Source organism: Lutjanus erythropterus, chromosome 13, assembly GCF_056507025.1.
Source record: "Lutjanus erythropterus isolate fLutEry1 chromosome 13, fLutEry1.hap2, whole genome shotgun sequence".
NCBI classification, from domain to species: Eukaryota; Metazoa; Chordata; class Actinopteri; order Lutjaniformes; family Lutjanidae; genus Lutjanus; species Lutjanus erythropterus.
The window spans coordinates 30,464,520-30,487,514 of NC_139329.1; the positions used below are offsets into that span (position 1 = coordinate 30,464,520).

General features: G+C 40.9%; 1 protein-coding gene across 1 annotated transcript in view; it reads left to right on the forward strand.

Moving 5' to 3' along the window:
* Positions 1-2,706: 2,706 nt before the first annotated feature.
* The window catches only part of nell2a (neural EGFL like 2a), a 113,766-nt gene continuing 93,477 nt past the window's right edge, over positions 2,707-22,995 (forward strand). The window contains exons 1-5 of the mRNA XM_084734413.1: positions 2,707-3,100; positions 3,378-3,506; positions 17,641-17,791; positions 19,875-20,048; positions 21,777-21,873. Of these exons, the coding sequence (XP_084590539.1) occupies positions 3,049-3,100; positions 3,378-3,506; positions 17,641-17,791; positions 19,875-20,048; positions 21,777-21,873 (603 nt within the window). The 5' untranslated portion in view covers positions 2,707-3,048. The remainder of the gene's footprint in view (positions 3,101-3,377; positions 3,507-17,640; positions 17,792-19,874; positions 20,049-21,776; positions 21,874-22,995) is intronic.

The window sequence follows — 22,995 nt, forward strand, 5'->3', positions numbered from 1 at the left end:
GTGGTCCAAGGAAGGACGACCGGTGAATCAGTAACAGGGGCATAAGTACCCAAGGCTCACTGATGCTTGTAGGCTAGCCTGTCTGGCCCAATCTCGCTGAAGAGCCATTGCAGAAAAAAGGTGCTAGTTAATGCTTGCTATGATAGAAAGGTGTCAGAACACACAGTGCCTCACATCTTGCTGTGTATGGAACTGTGTAGCCCCTGTCCACCACTGAAAGTGCCTACAAAGGGTATGTGGATGTCAAAACTGGACAATGAAGCAATAGCAGAAGGATGTTTGTTGATGACAATGTGTTGACTTTGCCTTCAAATTCCACAGATCTTAATCTGATCAAGCATCTGTGGGATGTGAGACCGATCCATGGAGGCCCCACCTCGCTACTAACAGCACTTAAAGCATCTGCTGTTAAAGTAGCATCTGCTGCTTCATCTTGGTGCCAGACACCGCTTATGGAGGTCTTGTGGAGTCCATGCCTGGCAGGGTAAGAACTGTTTTACCATTTTAAAGGGGACTTACACAGACAGACAGGTGGTTTTAATGTTGTGGCTGATCAGTGTATAGTATGTAATCTTCTTTGATCTGGATGTAGTGTCTGAGCTTTGGCTGTTTCAAAATCCCTTCCTCCCATTACTCCTTGTGGGTCTCTTGTAGTTTTTGCCTATTTATATTACACTGCAAATTACTAAATTGAAATGTAAACCAGAAACAGAAAAGATTGCAGCCACATCTCTTGATGAAGGATGATTGTGTGCTCTACCTGATAAATATCTTTTTGGTCAGCCTTTCCTCCAGCAATTGGGCACGGCATTTCACATCTCTGATTTACAAGACATGGCTCCCATCTAATATCAGCTTCAACAGCCCACTTAGCAGTATATTTATGCACCCCAAGAAAGCACCTCACAGCTTGGGTTAGCATTAATGTCAGGGGCATCCTTAAAGCCTCACACTCCTGCAGCATAGAATAAAATTGAGCCTACCATTGAATCATTAAATTTGGAACAAACCAAGGTGATGACTTTAATTTTATTCATTGCAGACCCTGACACAATTTTTGCTGACACTGACAATTTCCTTCCCTCCGAAAAGCCCATATTTTCATTAAAAACTAACCCTATCCAAACTGAAATAAACTCTGCTGTTCATTCTGCTTTCTAGACTGTATAATCTGTGTTTTGTCACTGGTAATAGCAAGTCTTCATTTAGTACTGTCAAAGCAACACAGCCCTGGGAAACCTGGCATACTCTCGTTTCTAGGGCTTCCAGGGCTTGGCCGCCTGTGCGTACGTGAAACAACATGAAAACTGAGCATTCGGCTGCTAGGCTAAAGGTAAGATGTGTTGGCCCACCTGTTTGGACACCCCTCATTTGGGCAGCTCACTCTCCTCGGTCCATCGCTGCTTTTCATTGGTGCTCCATTGACAGTTAATTTTGTTTTGATGTTAAACACGCAGACGTCGGCCTGCTTGATTTCTTGGACTAAGTAATTTACATGAATTGTGAATTAAGGCCTAAAAATTGGATTTTTCCCCCAAGAACGTGTAGTGTTCCAAGTGAGAGGGAAATATCCAATGACGCTAACCTACATTCATTTAACGCTTATTTTACATTATGAATATAACATTTGCAAATTAATAATGTGTTATTTAAGAAAATGCAATTTGAAATCCGGCTTACATCACTATTAAATGGCATTTACCTAATTTTGCCAACTCTTTAATCCAGGGGTTCTCAAAGGTTTTGATGACTGAGCGCACTTTTCCACCAACCTGGAACCAGGCCAGCTACAGTTCCAAGAACCTATGTCATAAGGTTGTTGTATATCATAAGGTTGTTGTGTATTGTGCAGCGCCCTCTGTTGATGATGTCTGAGATCATAACGGTTCCACTTGAAACTGGCGGAAATGGGGGCTAGTTCACTAGTTAGCACCAAGGTTCTGAGAATCTTGACAAGAAAACCCATGAACTTGTAAGATTTGTGTTTGGTCTCAGAATGCCGTTAAACAATTCCTTGAGGACCGAATTCACCTGATGGCAAACAAACCGAACCATGGTTCAGTTTGATCTGGACCAAGACCACCTCTTTTTGCTCGACCGGCTTTTTTTTTTGGTTTGGATGGAGGGTGGTTTCACACCTGTAATTTTGGTCCAGATCAAACTAAATAGTCAGAAAGGCTGCACCAAACAAGTGTGGACGTCCCTTAATTCTTCATTATGTTGGTTTATACTGGATGCTACAAAGAGTATTAGGGCCAAGCATGAGAGAAAAATAAGAAGAGGGAGGGTTTTCTTTTTTCATTTTGCATTTTGAGGATAAATTCATAGGCCTAGACATTTAAAAGGGAATTAATTTCAACTTAAACGCAGCTGAGCATTGTCTCTATTTTATCTATAAATTTGCCAGATCACATAGTTGTTTCCAGGAAACTTCTAAGGAATTACAAGGAATTCACCTCCCCGTAGCTAAATTATTTTTCCCATCAGGGATTAAGTTGCACTGTAGACATTTTCTTGACAACAGGCGTGGCTGCAATCAATGCGCGCCTGTTTGGAATACATCAGAGGTCTTCTCATCTCAGGCCACAAGGGGGCTTCATTGTCCCTCTTTCTCTCTCTCACACGCTCCCCGACAGGTTCTCCTCCCCCTCCCCCTCCTCCTCCTCCTCCTCCTCCCCTCCCTCCTCTCTTCAGCGGCCGCAGCTCTCACTCTCTCACGCTGCTGTAGGAGCGTCTGTTGAGCTGGTGAGGCAGCGGCAGCTCGCTTTGTGCGTCCTCTGCTCCCCACCTGTGCCGCGGACGGTGCTGATGGAGCAGCCCCTGCGTTACATGGAATAATTTCTACTCTGTTGCGTTGTTTTTCCCCCTCTATCCGGATTTGCTTTTTGCATCGTTGGGCATCTAAAGTTGTGATGATGCCTCCGCTCAGTATTTGGGATTGGTAATAGCCTTCTGCGCGAGGGTGATCCATCATTCGCATGTGATTGAACAATACTGTCTCTCGGAAGTGGACAAAACATGGACTAATTTTATTTTTGTACATTCACCATGGGATTATTACAGCTATTTCTGGTTCTCGGCATATTTTGCGCCTGCTCAGGTAGGACACAGGGCTGTCACTGTACAGTAACCATCTCTTGCAACATGTAGCATATGATAAGATGCATATCATATAGAAATATGTGTTGGTTTGGATCATTTGCCACCCAGGCTTCTCAGATATAATCTACTTGATCTAGCAGCTTGTCTACAGTACAGTAACCTCCCATGTCTTCTTCCCCTGACGCCAGCAGGAATGTTTTTATAGCATCACAGGTGTCCTTGCCTGCTAATAACAATGACAATCTTGTATTTTTTTGTGTGTGTTTGCACACTAGTTGTAGGTTTTGGGGTTGACCCTGCCCTGCGCATCAGCGTGTTTGATGAACTAACGCTTGGAGAAGGCTTTGATGGAGTTACTCAGGTCCAGGGCTTCCACAGCGAGTCTAGAGCTTTCCACTTCCAAGGTACAGTAACACACACTGCTTGTATTATTCTATATAGATGGAAGATAAAAGGTGTCCTGATGAGGCAGTGCTGACCAAACTGCTTTTATCACCCTACACTGCATTAACATTAATCGATTATTAAATTAACTGGCAACTATTTTGGTTATCAGTTAACTGGTTTGAGTAACTTTTTAAAGAAAAAAGTCAAGATTCTCTGATTTAAGCTTCCTAAATGTGAATATTTTCTGATTTCTTCAGTCCTCTGTGATAGTAAATTGAATATCTTTGGCTTGTGGATAAAACAACACATTTGAGGACGTCATCTTGGGGTTTTAGAAAAACTGGTTGACATTTTTCTGATATTATATAGAAGAAACAAATTAATCAACCATGAAAATAATCATTAGTTGCAGCCCAGTGTCGTCCTTTGAATATTTTGTTATAACAACTCATGAGACTAACAGGATGCAGCCCAGTAATCCACAGATAAGCTCCTCCAGTGAGAAGCCTGATGTGGACCTTTTAGTGAAAATGTCAGATCATCTGATAATACTGTTGCTCCATATGCCTGTATATGATTCTCTGTGTAAGAGACTGTCAGTAGTAGCGCCGTACAGTGGATTTGCAGTTTTCCTATTTAACGGGACTTAGCTTGGAGGGGGGGGGCCCTCAGACTGCCACCTGCCTGAACAATAGGCAGTGTTAGGTCCCCGTGAAAAAGTGGGGTGAGTAGAGCGAGCTGAGGGGGAGATCATGCAAAGAATCATAGAAAGACTGAGCATAATCAGATTAGGCAGGGACAAAAACCCTGCGTTCACAGAGATGGATGATGTCAGTGAATGGGCCCCTCGCTGGAGTTTACCCGTCGGTGATCTTCTGGGGTGTGCAGGCAAAATATGAATGGGTGGAAGACTGACTCAGATGTCCGTGTTGTCAGCTGTGAGGCAGTGTGTAGGCTTAAATATGTTATCTATGGCGTTTAGTAAATGGCACCGTGCAAAATGGAGTTGTCAAAGCCGCAGTCGTGCTTGACTTTTGTATGCACTGTTTTTGCCAGTGTTACATCTTTGTCATTTGATGTCACACACTCATTACGAGACCGTTAACAGCCCCATCACAGGGATTGGAGATGTCTATCGTAACCCAGCCAAAAGTGGCAACAGAGGAAATTGCTTTTGGCTCCCATATCAGTGGCAAAAAACCAAAAGACGTGGCAACATTCAAATCTTCACAAGGAGGAGGATCTCGACACGGATCACATAATGTACAAAAGTGACAAGAATGTTGTTTTGGGACAGAGAAACACCACAATCATTTGTCGACAGTTTTCTTCTTCCCTCCTCCTCGCTGATATCTTCTAATCTCCCCGCACAGCCGCTGAGACAGCAGCACTTCTGCATGGAGCAGCAACTCCAGCATCTTTGTGAAGGCAGGCCATTTGATGTCCTCTGTGTAGACAACACTCAGAAGTGCTCTACCCAGGCAGGCAGGTAGCGAGAGGGAGGGAGGCTGCGAGAAAGAGTTGGAGAACAAGAGAAACAAAGACAGTTATACAGAGAGGCTCCCACAGCTTTTGTCACGAAATGAAAAACACGCCTGGCACCTCTCCGTCATTACGCTCCTATTTCTCTGCATTACCTTTGCTAAGTACATTCAGTTACACAGGCGGAGAAGGCGGCGGCGTGTTATTTATGGCAGTGCTCGCCTCCATTCTTCATTTGGGATGTCTATGTTAAGTCAATGATGTTGAGTGAGGGGGAGGCAGGGAGAGGCAGGGAGAGGCGTACCGGCGAAGCAGACCCGGGCCTCTGCTTGTTTGTGATCAGAAATAGACAGGGAGAGGCACATATATACTGTAGAGATGCAGACAGAAATGGGGAAGGAAGGAGCGAGGGACAGAAAAACATGGAGCAGAGCTGTCTGCCAGCTGTTTGATAGACTGTGCTGATTCCACATGTATGGATGCTCGGCTGGCTGGGACCAGCAGACAGGCCCACGGTGACATTCCGACGCTCATTAGATAGCAGGCAGAACATATCCATGGCTGTCCCCTCCACCGCCTGCCTGCCTGCCTGCCTGCCTGCCTGCCCGAAGGGAAGGCTGTTATCTCTGGGTTCTGGGTGGAGGCAGGAGGAGGGGGGGAGCTGCTGAGAGCTGAAAGAGAAGGAGCAGGGTAATTCACAGTATAGAAATGTGTATATGTGCATGAGGGATGCACCCGGAATCTGTTATTCGGAAAAGCACAAATAATGAAGTTAGTTCTGGGCAATTATATATCATATCAGTATTGAGATATGAGACTAGATATTAGGGATTTTGGATATTGTTACAGTATATTGTAACACATAATAAGCGTTGTCTTCTCCTGGTTTTAAAGGCTGCTTTAAAGTAAAGTGATGTCATTTTCTGAACTTTCCAGACTGCTCTAGCTGTTCGATTTTTTGTCTTTACCCAGTTAAAGTTTGTCTACACCAAGAATAATAACTGTAACTTTAATTGTAAAAATATTATTTTAAAATTTGTTCTAACTCTAAGGGATGGAGGATTACAGCTGTATAATTCTTGGTGTGAATGGCCCTTTAGTCATTATATCCTCATTACTGATTAATGTTAGTCTTGCTTTTCAATGTGTTTTTGAAAAAAAAAAAAAAGTATTTATCACGCTGTAACAACTGCAAAACGAAACCAACATTGAACCAGTAATGCAAACTGTGCATGTACTTTTTGCCAGTATTGATGTTAAAGTACATTCACAATGGTCTTAAAAAGTCTTAATTTTAACTTGTTGAAACTTGCAAAGACCCTGCTACAATATTGTTGCAGTATCAACATCAAGGTATTTGCTCATGATATATGATTTTATTTTATTTTTGATTGTCTAGCCCCAATCCAATTCCCCTAATGGCATTCCATGTTTTCACTATTTATGAATTTACAATATGTTATTATATAGAAAATGTCTATTTAGATTTGAACTGTATATTGCAACATAGTCTAAAAATATTGAGATATTATTTATATATATATATATATATATATATATATATATATATATATATATATATATATATATATATATATATATATACTATATTGCCCAGCCCTACCCAAAGTTCCTGGTTATTATTTGTGGAAAAAATAATTTCCAAAATGTAACGTAGTAAAGAATACTACATTTTTACACAAGTGCTCAATTTTAATATTTTAATATTAATATAGGCCTATATATCCACTGCTCTAGTACTGTGAACTGCAGTAAGGTCAGCACATCAAGAAACATGAAAGAATTAATGAAGTATAAAGAAATATATTATTATGTCTTTACTGTTATTTTTCCTATTTGCAATGTAATTCAGAATCTTTCTGTTCATTAAACTTCCTTTTTTGAGTTTCCTGTTGCTCTGTGCGCCCAGTTAAAGGAGTGGTGGTGGTGTGATTCAATTAATAAATTTTACTGTAGTTAAAAAAAATAAAAATTAAAAAGAGAGAAAGAGATGAAAAGTAGAGTATGAGGATGTGGGGAAATTATTTCATAATTGATTATGTGTCAGTGTTAAATGAATTTGATGCTTTGGTGGCTCAACAATTACATTGCCAATGAATATTAGCTTAGTAAATAAAATATTTACCTGCATTAATGTGACTTGTGTAAACACACGCCACACAGCATGGCTAACGTTAGCAGTGCTAGCACCAGCAGCCTGCTCTCCTTGCAGGTTAACGTCTACATGCCTGTGCTGATTGTGGTTACACATCCATTCAAGTGGTTATATGCCAGTTTATTCTGGCACGGCCTGCATACGAACTTATTTTCATTTTCTACATCAAAATACTTGACAAACTATGCTGGTTTTACAAGTTGTCTCACATTGCTCATAACAAAATCCAGGCCATAGATGCATTAGCAAGAGGAGAGGAGGGCTGCAGTGCTGGCTAGTGGTATGCGGCTTGTATTTTTGGTGCTGACTAGTGAGGATGACGTGTAATCATTCGGTCGACCAATCATGCACACCTAATATAGATACAAATAACAACATCTGTATGTACCTTTAATGCGCATGTGTGTGGATAAGCGTTTGTGCTGTTCACATTGTTTGCTATATCTTTGCATCTCTGTCTGCTAAAGTATGTGTTTTTTTCTCTGTGTGTTTGGGAAAGAGCAGAGCAGTGAGCAGTTGGGGGATTGCTGTTTAGTGCACCCCTGCTGATGCTTTTGAAGGTAGCTGTCAGCGCTACATTGCATGGCATTAGGAGAGGTGGACCTAAGGGACGGGCATTAATAGAAAGGGAGAAAAGCCCCCGGGCTAGGCTCCTGTCATGTCCTGATGCCAGGTGATACTCAGCCACGCCACGAAATCACCACATCATTAGCACTTCCCCCCGCAGTTTTTAATATCTCAGATATCTGTCTCTGTATAAACAAGCACAGGGGCCACACCCAGAAGCACTCCCTTCCCCCAACACACACATACACCCACACTCTCTCCGTCTCTGGCTACGAGCGTATGGACCAAACTCATTCGAAGTGCAAACAACACGATTGCTAGAAGCATCCTTTCAGCTGCAAAGCAAGATTCCCCTGTAATTGTATCTGTATGTGTGTGTGAATCCTGTCTGTCTCGGAAGCGTGTTCTCGCTCACACTGCTTGAACACTGCCAGTGAGGTGTTTCTCTGTATGTTGTGGTGATTATGTCCCTGACTGCAGTGACACTGAAGTGTAACAGGATGGAAGAGACTCGTTTATAATACAGCAACACAGCGTGTGAAGGAAGGAGGAAGGCAGAGGGACTATGTGAGAATCTGAGTTTGTTTTCCCTGCATTAATGTTTGTGTGTAACAGATATGAGTGTTCAAATAGGAGTGATAACAAGGAGTTCCAACTGCAGGGGCAACATGTCAGATGCTAGTATACACACACACACTATACTGTATGTTACACCGGAGTACTGGGCTATAGAGGGATGTGATGCAATGGGTGGGAGGACGGCTTAGTCCTTCAACTGTAGAGTCAAGAGTCTATATAGGAAGATAGCAACTGTACTTTCTGCTGAACTGTATAGAGTAGGTTCAGAAGGTGCTTTTTTTTATAGCTAACTCCAAGGAAGCAAAATGAGAATTTATCTGCAGGAATCGATGAGGTAATTAACACTGACAAAGGAGGTTAGTGTAGCATTCATGCTAAACTTCAATGCTCTCTTTATGCTGTTCAGTGCTTCGGATAACAAGAGCCACCACTATTAAATGGAACACCTACTGTATTTTCCCTATGTTTAATGTATTTTTTCCCATTTATTGCATAACAGTTCTTGTTGCAAAATACACTGAAAACACACTGCAAAAACTCCCCTATAAAAAGAAACAAAATAAAATCTAATGTAGAGTAATGTGTTAGTGTTAAACAAATGCAAGCATATATACAGATTCTGCCAGTGGGGTGAAATGACCAAATGATTTTTATAAAAATAGTTGGGGTTTTATGGTTAATCGATTAGTTATTTGGTCTATAAAATGTCAGAAAAAGGAGAAAGATGTTGATCACTGTTTCCTAAAGCCCAAGATGATGTCCTCAAATGTCTTATTTTGTCCACAACCCAAATATATTCAGTTTACTGTCACAGAGGAGTAAATAAATAAATAAATACATATTCACATTTAATAAGCTGCAACCAGAGAATTTTCCCCTCTTTTTCTTAAAAAGACCAATTAATCAATTATCAAAATATTTTATAGGTGGTTTTTAAACAATGAATTCATAATAGAGCAGTTAAAAATGAATTGAACTAATTGAACCTAGGCTTTAAAACTATTAGAAATATTTTAAAAGAGGCTCAATGAAAGTAGCACAAGAAAGAAGACAAAATAGTACCACATACATGTAAAATGATAATACAACAAACCAAATACATGATGGATTTCATTATGAAGAGGAAGCTCAGACTAAAATACAACACCATACTGCCTTTAGGAGACAGTTTCAGGAGTGCATCAATTTCTTCTCTCCTGTGGTGAGTTACCTGCATTGCTTGTAATTACTGATGCTTGGCTTTGTAAGGTCGGGAGCATTTCCTGCGGTCAGACTTCCTCTTCTATTTGTGCAAGCGGCCAATGCTCAGTCCCTGCCAGTGACGCACGGGAATGTTTTTCTCCACATGGCTGGCCAACATGCCTTCTTGGCCTGGCGCTGGTATGAAGGTGCAGACGAACTCATTGTAGTTACGGGTACAAGAGAGAATTTAAAAAAAAGAGTGGTCAGAATCATAGCGGCAAAGGCCGAGATGTTCTGACTCCAATATGAGTCAGAATCCAAAAACAGCTCTAACCACTTCCCACTGTGCCACTCAAAGGTTTTTTAAAATTTATATCATCCAAACCCCCATAAGACAACACTGGTGATGTCACTCAGGTTGATTTCTCTTAGACTTCCCCTTCCAAAAAACAAGCAATAATACCCTTGAAATTCAAGTTAAAGGAGCTTGAGGATAATGTTCAGTCAATTCAGCTTTAATATGTTAAAACAGGACTAAGAAAGATCTAAAAACCACAGAATAAGATATGAAGTCCTCAATCCTTGGAAGAACTTAAAGGATAGGTTAATGTTTCTTTTAAATTTATCTGAAAACAGTACTGATGTACATTAAAAGGGTCATTGGTTTCTGTAATTGCTCCCTCTGCCCATACTTGCAAAAATATCCCTTCTTGTTGTGATTTCAAGGTAATAGATTGGAACCTGTAGAAATTCACTCCAAAGTTTAGCAGACGCTAAAATGAGGCTTCTGCTGTCTGAGTCGGACAAATCAGTTGGGGTTTTTTGTTTTCTAAAGTTACTTTTAGTAAGAAATTCCCTCTTTGCTGCTGTGCTGCTACAGACAGTGTTTCCTTGCTGAGTCACAGCAGAGGGACAGTAACACAAAGTGAGTCTAACTTTGGAAAATACCCAACTGATTTGTCTAACTCGGGCTGCAGAAGCCCCACATTAGTTTAAGCCGAACTTTCTGAACAGGAGGGGGAATGAGGATTTTGTCCCAATCTTATGTCACTTCAAAATTGCTTTGAAAAGGGATCTCTTTGCCCCCAGTATGAACAGAAGGAATGTTTTCAGTGACCTATAACTTCTTCGGTGCCCTTATAAGCATGTAACTGCTGTATTAGGATAAAATGTGAACCACATGAGTGTGAGGCTCATTGTTTCAAGAATTTTCTTGAATCAAATTGCATTGTCTCAGCAATCCGCCTCTGTCTTGTTTCGAGAAACTAACAGCCATTTTCAGCAAATTCTTGTCAAGTCGTCAGTGTTGAAGTAATTGTATAGTGTGGCAGGTCTTTTCAGTTGTTTTACGAGGGTAACACTTTTAAGACTGTGAGAGACAAAATGGCTCGAAGCTTTTCTGTGTGATCTGGCGGTGGATCTTTAACAGACGTCACATTCTCACCCAGCTAAAAATGAAGCAAACTGCATGTTGGTATATGCAGTTTTTTTTTTAAACCTGGCTAAAAATAGGCCATTTTAGGAAAAGAGTTTGCCTTTTTAGTTTTTTATGATATGCACTGCAAGACTGAGACTCAACTCGTGGATGTGCAGGAAAGCAGAGTTTTAAAAGCGTCTGTGTGTTCAGCTTTCATTATTTTTGTGGCTTCTAAGTGAATCTCTGTGGTTTGAAGTTTAGTTTTACTCCTGCATCCCATTTTGTACTTGTAGGATTTCTTTACTGTTTCATGTTCACTTTCAGCGGTTATTACTGGTGAAAACCCAACATTTCCTGACTTTGCTACTTCATAATAAAAGCTTTCATGCAACAAAATGATGGGTGTTATTGTGAAGGATTTATCAACCGTTCAACTAAAGATGAATGCATCATCAGTAAATACACACCTTCAATCGCATGCAAATCCTGCTGCATTGAGCTGACTCAGACGAGTCAAGTCGAGTCAAGTCAAGCAGCACTTGTGAAAAAAAGGACAGAGAGAGCTGCAGAAGTTACCAGTGGGGGCAACAAGCCTTAATTGCCTCCACTGTAAAGGGAGAAAATGGCGCATGCGCCCGGGTGATGTGTTTACATCTCTGCCAATCAGAGCTGGAGCCTATAAATATTGATGAGTTCAGCAGAGTAATTTAACCCGGGACTAAATGCCCTTTCCCACTGACAACAAAAGCCAAATGTTAGTGTGTTAGTGGGTTTTTGTGTCCATTGTAAAAGGGGCTTAATTAAGGTTTCGTTCCATTTAGGTCAAACAGAGTCAGAGGGCTGCTGTTGTGCATGTTGGTTCACTGGAAAGGCGCTGCTATACTAAATGGAATGGGAACTTAATTAGTTGCATTGGTGTTTTTCCTTCTATTTCATATCAATATGGCTGCTGTGAAAAGGGTTGAGACAGCCATGCTCAGTCAGTATAATCCAATCCACACAGATTTTCTGTAACATTATCTCATTTCTTTTGTGGTGTAGTTTTTCTGTATTCTGTTGCGTTGCCCAAAAAGTTACCTAACCTTTCCAAACTGTTGACTGACATTATCGCCAGCTCCCTGTGGTCAAAGTCTGTTTTGCTTTCTGCTTTCTGCAGCAAGCTTGATCCTGCGTTCCACACAGGAACACGCCGATGACCATGGAGGGAGATATTTCTTCAACCCCCGCCCCCCCCAAGGCAGTTATACAGTTGGGTGGCTGGAAGGCTGTCATTAGCTCTGTGTATGTGTGAATGTCAGACAGGCAGTCACTGGGGAGGTGATCTGAGAATTGGGGAGAAATTGCTGGCCAAAGCAGTCCTGGAGGTGCCCTTGGCTCGGTTTAGTATTTGTTCCAGGAGAGTGGAGACACAGTGGGGGGAGATGGTCCGTCGAATGCAGATTGACTGAGCATGGTGGAATATTCAGGAGCTGTAACAACCAGCTTTTGGGGGGTCGGTGGATGTATGTGTGTGTGTGTGTATGCATTCATCTTTGTGTCAGCCCATGATTCTGCATATCTTTGCGTCTGTCTCAACGTTTGTTTGGAGCTGCAGGCTATCCAAAATCTCTGCGCTGTAGTATCTGTGTGAGTCTGTCCAGGTTGCTGTCTACACCTGTTTGTGTGTGTGCGTGTGCTCACAGATGCATATGCGTGTGTGTTGACAGTAATGAAAGGTTTGGAGTTAGCTGCCGGTGGAGAGTTTATCATTACTCTAATCCCTCTGGAGAGATATTCTCTTGCCTAACCCTCCCACACACACATCCTTCTCCGTGCTCAGGCCGGCAGATAAAATGTGTTGTTTGAAATGTGCTCTGTCATTTTTCAAATCGAAAACATTATGCAATAAGAAAATAGTACATTTTTACTTGGTTTATCCTAGTATTGTGTCCCGTCCTCTGCTGATTGAATCACTGTGTTTATTTGGGCCCCTCTTGGCTCTTTGTGTTTTAGTGCATCTCATGCCTCACTCACTCTTAACTGGTCAAGTAATGGCTTATTTGCAAAATTGCTGAAGAGTTGTTGCAAAGACGTAGGAGGTGTTATCTTGTTCTGGCAAATCACTAGAGACTGAAGAATGAAAGTCCTCATTATTCACATACAAAAGTGTCTATGATCCTCTTATCTAATATCTGTAACACTGTTTTTAGTCACAATTTCCTCTGGGAAATAATTAAATTAGAAGCCAAACATGTAATGAACATAAAAATATCCTCTTGTTGCTGGAAAAAAGGGGGAACCGAATCTCTTTCCAGTACAAAATCCTCCATTCTGTAGATACAGGTAGAAATGAAAACAGTGTGTGAGAAAAGGATTGTGGCAAAGCTGGGTGTATCTGGACTCTCAAGCTGTGCTGCAGGGCACCTGCTCTAAATGCTAAATGTGTGAGCTAGTGATTTGTGCAGCGCTGCCAATGTACCTCCATGAGAATGCAGTGATGGGAGTGTGGGGGGATTACAGCGGCGTGGGTACTAGGGGTCAGACAAAATAAGACCACATTAGACAGTTTAAGATTAGAAGTGAAGCTGAGGGATGGAAATCGTGGCCCGAGTGTAACCATTAAAGCACAATGTACCCAGGAGATAAGATTAGGTTGTAGCCCAAAGCTGCGCTTCCTAGGGATGCTATTGAGCCGGAGGCTTTTGGAGATCTCTAGTCAGCTGATAAAACTCTGTATGACTCAAAAACACAGTTTTCTCACAATCAGCCGGTCCTCATATCCTGTAAACGGCTCGAATAGATGACAAGAGCTGTGTTATTGTGCTGAAAAATGTGCTGATTGGAATTTTAATGTGCTAGATCATCATTTTCAAGCTATTTTGTGTCAGTATCTCACATCAGAGTGGTAGTTAGGAGCAGGTGGCTGCCCCATCCAGGCGCCTGCCAATAGATAATCGACCAAAGGCCCCCCTCAGCAGGGCCACATTGATTTGGCTGAAGGGAACATTGGCCCTCTCATCACAGCGCTAACTCGTCCGCCGCTCTTTCATGTATGTTTTTAGGAATGCAGGGACGTTACTGCTATAGCTGTCTTAATCTTCGTTTGAGTGCCTGTCAAGAGTGTCGAGATCATTGCGCTTTTTCGTACGGGCAACTCTACACAGACCAATCTCATCACTCCTTTTAAATGATGCCTCCACCCTCCAATCCCCCAAAGTCCCATTTGAAGCAGCCCCATTCCCCCTCAAAGTATAAAGACTGGTGATGAGAGTCATCCACACATAGATCAAAGGCCCATGGCTGCCGAGCTGTAGAGCAGCCCAGTGGTAGGGGCTCCACGATCCTCACCATCCCCCCCCCCCCGCCTCATCAGCCCTCTCTCAGTATGGACCCCGCCCTGACACCTGCTCCCACTGCGCTCATTTTGCTCATGATTGAGATATCACAGTACTCTCTGTTCAACACATGGCATGGCAATAGACTGACCACCACATAGTGTCATAGACATTGTAAATCCTGTTTGGCTTGAGCTCATTTTTGCTTCAAAAGTGGAAAATGACTCACTGCATAGAGCATTTTTATAAAAGGAAATTCAATATTTAAATTATGGGCACCCAATTGTAGCTTTAAAGGATAAATCTGTAATATATTTACTGTAATTTATCAAAAAAAATGCCATAATGTGTCATCAGAGATTAAGGAAACATGCTAAGCTGAAATACTTGCTTCTCTGACAACAATGCTAGAGCCATGGTATCCTCTTTTGAAATTTCTACTCCGGGCTTGAATTGTTTTCTTTTCTTTCTAAATCATACAGGATGGACAGTGAAAGCTTCAAACTTGATTCACATAGCTTGTGACGTATTTAACTCAAACAGTCTTCACCTTAAAGCAGCTCTAACTAGTCCACTTTAGTCTTGTTTAGTGTCACACTCAAATCCGTCCTCAGAACAACATGAACAGCAGTCCTATTGTCAATGGAATAACTGTTTTAGTCTGCCAATTTCATGTCAATTAAAGTTAAAATTAATGCTGAATGTTCGCTGAATGACTGTTTATGAGTCATAAGAAATGAATAGTAATACTTTAGCAAAGTATTAGTAGTAGTAAATGCTTATAACGGTAAAACTGAGCAATATGTTAGTGGAGTTTGGGGTGCAGTCACTGAATCCTGCAGCCTGCCTGAGCTTCCTTGCATCTGAGGAGGAGGGGGCAGGAGGAAACAGCTCACTTCAACCATAGACTGTATATTAAATACAGGCTCCAACACGCTATTTGGACTGCAGTACTCAGTTTTGGACGTATAATTGCTACATATTGCTCCTTTAATTACGATCCAGTAATATGGATCAGAACACACCTCAAAACAATAATAATTTCTGAGATTATTGTCAACAGTGGTCATTTGGATTTGGTTATTAAGTGGGATCTGTTGATGGCGGCAGATTATTGCGAGGCAGAACTCCTGTTGCAGTCATTGGACCATCTGTCCCACCTCAGCCAATGACACCGGAATGATACTCCGCTGGCAATGCAAAATGCATGAAACTGCTCCCTGTGCAGTTCCTCTGGTGAGCGACAAATCTAGTCTAGTATTTTTGTTTAGGCTCAAAATATGTCCCTGATGGCCTTAAAAGCATACAGGAGGAGAAGGCTAATGCTAGCATGGTGAAAAGGTAGAAGAAGAGAAGTATGACAACACTATATTCTATATAATCAATGGATACACTGCCAGTCTCCATCATGACATTGCTCTCTGTTTCACGTTACATTGTGTTAATTGGCTACTCCCACCGGCTGGAAGTAATGTTAATACACTGAGGAAAAGCCGCCATGCTAGCTTCCTGGAGCGCTTAAATGTGCCAGGGCATCTTGCATGCATCCCGTAGCTGGAAGTGAACTCTTTGATGTGATTGCTTCTGAGAAACGTCATCATTTATTGATACATCCATTAAAGTAGCATAGACGTCTGTGTAGAGTCAGAGAGGAGGGTGGGGGCACACTGGTGGGAACAGGAGCTTACGAGCTAACTACACAGAAAATGCCCTCCCATCCACACCAGCGCCATTAGCCCTTCACTTTTCCTCCCCAAATCCTTGGCTTCATATCTGTAGTCCCTGCACCAAGCCAAGGAGGAAGTGTTTGATCCATTGATTCAATTTTCAGGATCAACTGATAAAAGCGAACATATGTTTAGTGCAATATTTGGTAGCATTAAATGGATGGTGTCAAGTTCTATTTGAGGTGAATGACCCGACTTAATCTTGAAACCACTTAAGCTTGGAAGTGGCTGGCTAGTTTCCTAATGCCTTAATTTGATAAACATCCGCATCATTATTTTAAGAAGTCTAGAGGTTACATCAGCCTTTATCAACTCAGGTTTAGAAATCAAAACAACAAACCAAAAAAAAGTTTCAATGAGGTGTAAGTTTATGGGGAACACAGTTTTCAGACTTGTAAAACATGTTGATATATTATTTTTAAAGGAAATATCAGACATTATAAAACATCTCCATAACTTTTTTTATACCAATAAATGTGTTCGGTGTTGATTTTTCATTTATGAATGTGAATGCATCAAATATTTACAGGCCTGTGAAATCCCATCTGAATGTTCTCTCGTTCTGTACAGCAAATTTTCCTGTTAAATATTTCGTATGTCTAAAATGCCAATACCACATTTAGATTCACTACAACATCGCTTAGATAGTTTTCATTAACAGTATCATCTCATCTGTGTTTTTACTGCAGAAATCAATGGGTTAAATAATGAATGACCGCTGATGAGAGCAGGGAAATAATTGAGGTTGAGAAAGTGTCTAGAATCATGATTTGAGTATGTCCACATAAAATCTGTAGCACACTGTCAGTAAATGTGGCTCAATACATGTAAAATATACCATCTTAAATCACTGTAATGTGTGTAATGTGTTCAAGCATTGCATATTCATGTTCACAAGTAATCCCTTGACAATTCGTAATTTGCAGCTACAACTTTCTTTTGTGTCATCCTCCCCTTAATATATTCAACAAAAGTCTTTGTATGGTTAATAGAACACACATATTAGAGAGACACGATTAGTAGTCTATATGCCACAAAACAGTGTATAGGCTCATATAAACGTAATCCCTTTCAATCATCACTTAGGACCCACCAGATGTGTGTGGTGGTCGCTTCATCTGCAGAGTCCCTGCCTGTATGTCCTTATTTTTTCTTCATTTTGCCTCTCGGGATGCCTTACCAACCCAAATTTGGCATTAAACACATTAAATCTTTCTGGTACATTTACAAACACCTCAGACAAATTCTACTGATTCTGCATTTATTTTTTTGACAGGTAAAAGATTATCTCCTTGAGCAACTGGCAAAAATGTTATTGAAAATGTACAAGACTAATATAGACACCATTCCCTTTTGAGGCTTGTAGAAAATAAAAGAAATAAGAGAAAAAAAAAAACTTAACCCACCTGAACCCAACTAGAAACATAAATGTAACTGAATATGTTAAATAGACATGTTATCATCTGATGAATCAATATAATATTGTATCATGATGAATCACGGGGTTTGTTGCTCCTGTCCACATGTCGAAGCGTCCTTGTGCGAGACCCCGGGTTGCTGCCGATGGTAAGGCCATCACCCCACGTGGTGTCTCACTGCCGTCGGTTTATGGGAAAATGAGAGGCAAATTGTAAAGCGCTTTGGATAAAAGAGCTATATAAATGCAGCCATTTGAATAATATCTGCTATTTTCTGTCTCTGTTCTAGGGTCCTCCAGGGAAGTGGTGGCTCCTGTCGAGGTCTCAGAGCAAATGGTCCAGAAGCTGAGAGGCAAGAATGAGTTTACTGTGCTGGTGACCCTCAAACAAGATCACCTCAACTCCGGGGTCATCCTGTCCATTCATCACTCCGAGCACAGGTACGATCACTTCACATTTCACATCATAATATGTTTAAAGGGGAAATATGTAATATATTTACTGTACTAAATCATATAATGACTGTGATATGTCACCAGAGATTAAGAAAACATGCTAAGTTGAAATACTGGCTTCTCGATAGTTTACGCTACTTTAAATTTAATTTCCCAGGCCAGAATAATTGTTTTTGTTTGCCCGTTTAACGTTAATTAGAGTTCAAATTAATGCAGAATGTTTGTAGAACTAGTTAGTGTCTGTTTATAAGTTGTAAGAAATAATTAATAATCTTTTAGATGGAGTAGAAGTTTATAATGGTTGAAACTGAGCAATATGTTAATGGAGTCTGGCAGGCAGTGAGGCAGGAAGTCACTGAACTCAAACTCCAGAGGGTCTATTTTTGGAGCAGCAGGCTTTTGTTTTCAGAATAACAGGCTTAGATCAACTGATCAACTTACAGTGTAGGACACGTCCTCACTTGTCAGCGTCAAAATATGATGTTGCGGCGCGCTCTCGTTTGGTGTCCCTGTTGCTTGCCTGAACTTTGAGTCTGGGGAGGAGTGGGCGGGAGGAAACGAGAGATTTAACCCATTTAATATGCTGTCTGTTGCTTCATTTTGCTGTTTGGAATGCAGTGCTCAATTTTAATCACTAGAGACTTGCATGTTTCTGCTTTAAAACCTATTTTATAATACAAGGAAAAAGGTGGCCCATGCCATTCATACAGTTTTTTTTTATATTTGAATAGACTCTGAGATATATAACAACAAAGCATAGTGATCATATTTTCAAATCAGTGTTGTATACAATGTTAAAATACATTTAAGACACATTTTTGAAAAGATATAAATGATTTAGTTAATTTGAAATGCATATTTTAGCAATGTGACACAGAAAAAGAGCCCAAAATGTCATGTAGAGAACAGTAAAGCTGTTTATAATGCCCTGCTGACAAACCATAATTAATGTAGTACCAATCTCTGTTTTGTCATATCAGCAATCTGTAATATATTGATTAAAACGTGAATATTTGTTTTTGATGATCATTTAGATGTTTTACATACCAGTCGAGTAAACAAGGCAAAGCACTGCGTATGCCTGTGTATTATTCACAGTCCATCAGCGATCCAAACATTGAGTCTGTAATCGTGGATCGAAAACTGATGAGACACTATCTGCAGTTAGCATGCTAATGTTTTCCATTAGTTTGTGGTAGCTGAGCCGTTGGATGATCAGAACAGCAATCTGAATCCACATAATGCGTTGATTGAACAGTTTGTACATTAAAGTCAGTCCTGAGAAGAGAGCTCACAGGGATGTTAATGACTTTCCCCGCTGCTGATTAGCTTTCCCAGCCATTCATATGCAACAAAGCAGCACTGCATGGTTTCATTTGGAGACACGGCAAAGACTAATTCAGCGTCAGAAGTGTGAGCTACTGCGTTTATGGAGCTGGGATGAATGTGCATGCATGGCCGGGGGAGAGTAAATCTATTAGATTTGGTTTGCTGATAAATCAATTCTGATGCTACACTTGCATGAGTGTCTATTTTTTTTTCTTTTGAATAATGTTTCCAGCAAATGACTCTAGTTTAAATAAGTCTGTCTTTAAAGGCAGAGGTGATGAGTGTGTATCGGCAGCTCTTTCCATTAGTGTCACTATGCTGGGTGAATCTCAGTGGTGTGGAGAAGAGGATTCTGTGAGAATACTAATACGCTGCTGTAAGGAGTTGAACCTCTACATGTGAGCTATTGTTGTGTCTTGCTGATGTTGCACTTAACAGCCATATAGTACCATTATGTTTGACTAGTGATGTGATTAAATTCTAAACGGTGTTGCAAATCTGGGGAGATGCGAGTGCACTGCTTGGAAATGAGTGACGTGTTTATCTCTCTCTGTGCTGTGCTGAGAGGAGCCCCGATGAGTTTAGACACTTCGGTGATGCATGCAGCTTTTTGTGCGAACAGAAATAAGAATTTGGTTCCAGTAATGAGACTTTAACGCAACAAGACATACTGTACAATGCACGGAATGCAAATTCACGGAGACACTTGTCATTGTGTGGCTGTTACTTTATTCTGCAGGTTCCTGGAGCTGGAGAGCAGCGGCCAGCGCAGCGAGGTGCGTCTTCACTATCGTACCAAAGGCCAGCAGGCCCACACTGAGGTGTTCCCTTACAGCCTGGCTGATGACCAGTGGCACAAGGTCTCTGTGGCCGTCAGCGCCTCTCATGTCATACTACACGTCGATTGCAACAGGTAAGATGCTGGGAAAGTATACATTCATTAGATTTGACAACAAAATGTGAAATAATGTGTTGACAAGCGAGGTTATCCAGCTTAGTAATTCATTCAAACTGAAAATGCAAATATAGTCCCATATAATGGATGGATATCACAAGATGTCATCATGTTTGTCAAGCTTTCCACCTCGGTGGTTTAGTGCCCACTTGCAGCCCCGGCTAGTGGCTGTATAACATCATAGATGCAACAGTTAACCGGCATTTATTTTAAACGACTAATATTTCTGGTGCCGACTAGAGAGGGTAGCAACATTTCATCAACCAGATATAGTCGCACACAACCCCAGTTTCAACCATAATGTAATCAATCCATATTATTTTTTTAAATTTTTGTCAATATTGCCATGAAATTCACTTATATTCACTGAGTTGCTTAAATGAGTTTTTGTGATCCAGCAAAATTTACTTGTAGGTTACCTAAGTTACATACGCTCTACACGATGAGTTATACAGATATTAAGTTTCAGAAAAAGAGAGCACTGGTATCAGTACTTCATATTTGATATTGGCAGATAAACCCTATTGAAGTTTTGCAGTTCTTATTTCATTACATTTCATTAAAGTGTCCTTGGTCAAAAAATGTACAAAGTGGACCAGTAAATGATATACTGCTGTACAGCAGTATGTGTCGTAGCAATCCTGTTCGGTCATTATTATGGAGCAAAAAGGTCCTTAAAGCTTCGAAACACATAGTTACTCAAAATGTTTTAAACCCAGTCATACAGAACACACAAAGAATGCAAAGGTGAAATAATTTTGTTAAAAGTAAATACTCTAAATTTTAAAGCTACAGTAAAGTATAAGAATGGTGACTACAGCATTGTCATTGGTTTGGCATTCTAGAGTGCTGCAGGAATGAGTCCTAAAACATGAAAATGAAATAGCTTATTTTCACCTCTGGCTCCATCATCTACATTATTTGCCTGAAATAAGGTCTGAGGTTAATGCAAGCTTAAGAGGTTTTCATGTTTTGTTCTGCAACATAAAACATATCAGTAAATACCCCACTTATGAAATGTAAAGCTTTTACGTGTCTCATAAAATGTGGTTGCTAACAAGTGGCTAAATGAGACCAGTGACATGCATCAAAACTGCGTCAGTGATTTTCATAATGGGTCAACTTGCATCAAGCAGTTCTCCTTCAGTACGCTCCTTTTGATCAGGATTGGTTGGGAGGGAAAAATGATTTTAAATCTAAGTTAAAACACCATTTAACCAATTTCCTGAAATGACAGAGACAAAAGAAAAGAAGAGAGCATACATTATTCAGTGTAATTAAGTGTATGTCTGCAAGTGAAGTGTATGTAACTACACCACAGTTGAGAGTCTCCTTAACCTCAGTCAGCTGTCTCATTAAACGGGCCCGTCACAGGTCGAACATACCTTGAGTTTGATCCTCATCGTACGTGCATCTGCTGCCTGAAAGGGGTGTTACTGTTTGTGTGTGAAGAGCGTCCTTGGCACAATAAAGGAAGCAGACGGCTGCACCATGTGCATCACAGAAAGCATGTGGCTATCTATACCCACCTCAGGGAAAGAGTTAAGAGAAGAATTTAACAGGGCAAGACCTCCAGTGCAGGGGTAAACGCTTATTCTAAATTGGCAAAAAAAAAAGAGAAAAATATTGAAAATTATAAATAGAACTTGCAGAGATTCATCTAACTGATCTGTATTTGTTTTGCAGGATCTATGAGCGGGTGGTGGAAGCCCCTTATATGGACATACCTGAGGATGCTTCGTTCTGGCTCGGACAGAGAAATGCTGCTCATGGCTTCTTCAAGGTTAGCACTGGTGCACAAACTTTCCTCTCAGAGTATGAATGTTGATGCCTGATGTCCTGATGTGTGATAAATGATTCAGAACGGCAAGAACAAGTAATGCATCCCAGCTGTTGCACCAGCTTTTCGCCCCATTCTCGGTCCCGATTTATACTGTATCTTCTCCCTCTTTGTTTGCCTTGTTTGGTTTTATTTATTATAGCTGTTGGATTTAATTGCATGCATTTCTCAAGGCTTACAATTTTAATTTGAGGGTTGCTCTGCCTACCCTAGGAATTGACATTTTTTTTGTCATTGTTTGTTCCCTTTCCCTTAGTCTGCAGCTAAGCCCAGTGCAATTATCTCAGCAACCCCCACAACGCTGATTTGGGAGAAATCATTAAATAGCCTCTGGACTATGCTCATTAAGCTTAGTCTATAGTCTTGTTTATCAGACAGAGGGACATATATCGCCTCTCCCAGACTGGACTGCGCTCCAAAATTTCCCACCTGGGGAGACAAGCTTGGGCAAAATGTCAGCTTACCAGCTACTATAACTATTTTAATCAGTCTGCTGATGACTGGCTCTGTGTTTGATGGTGTGGTGGTGGTGTATGTGTGTACCTGTGTGTGCGTAATGTGTTACACATTGTGTCCAGGCTCTTGAATTTCCTCTGTGTTAATTGGGAGATGAAAGAAGCCTTGGAGGTCACCCACTAATCTTGTCACGTAGCAGCAGCATCTCTCCTCGCCGCTCTGTGAAGCCTTGATTAGTTGCTAGGAAGACACATCTCCTTTTAAAACACACTGCTTCATTAGTACACACGCGCTCACACACTCACACACACAGACAGTCAGTGTCGGTATGTGGGTGTCAGCTGGAGACGAGAAAAATCACGTCTCTAACAGTAATAGTAAAGACTTGCATCAGAATAAGCATAACTGCATCTCTGCTCCACAACTCAAGACATTTCTTCTTTAAAGTCCACACACACACGTAAGCTGGTAACTAAATTTGTTTTATCTTACTTATCTAGTGACACGGTTTTTTGGATTTCATCAGTGCTGTGGCATTTGTAGTTGATTTGTATGCCGATGGAGCAAATTGTTCTACACCCAAACTTGAAAACAATTTTCTGTTACTTC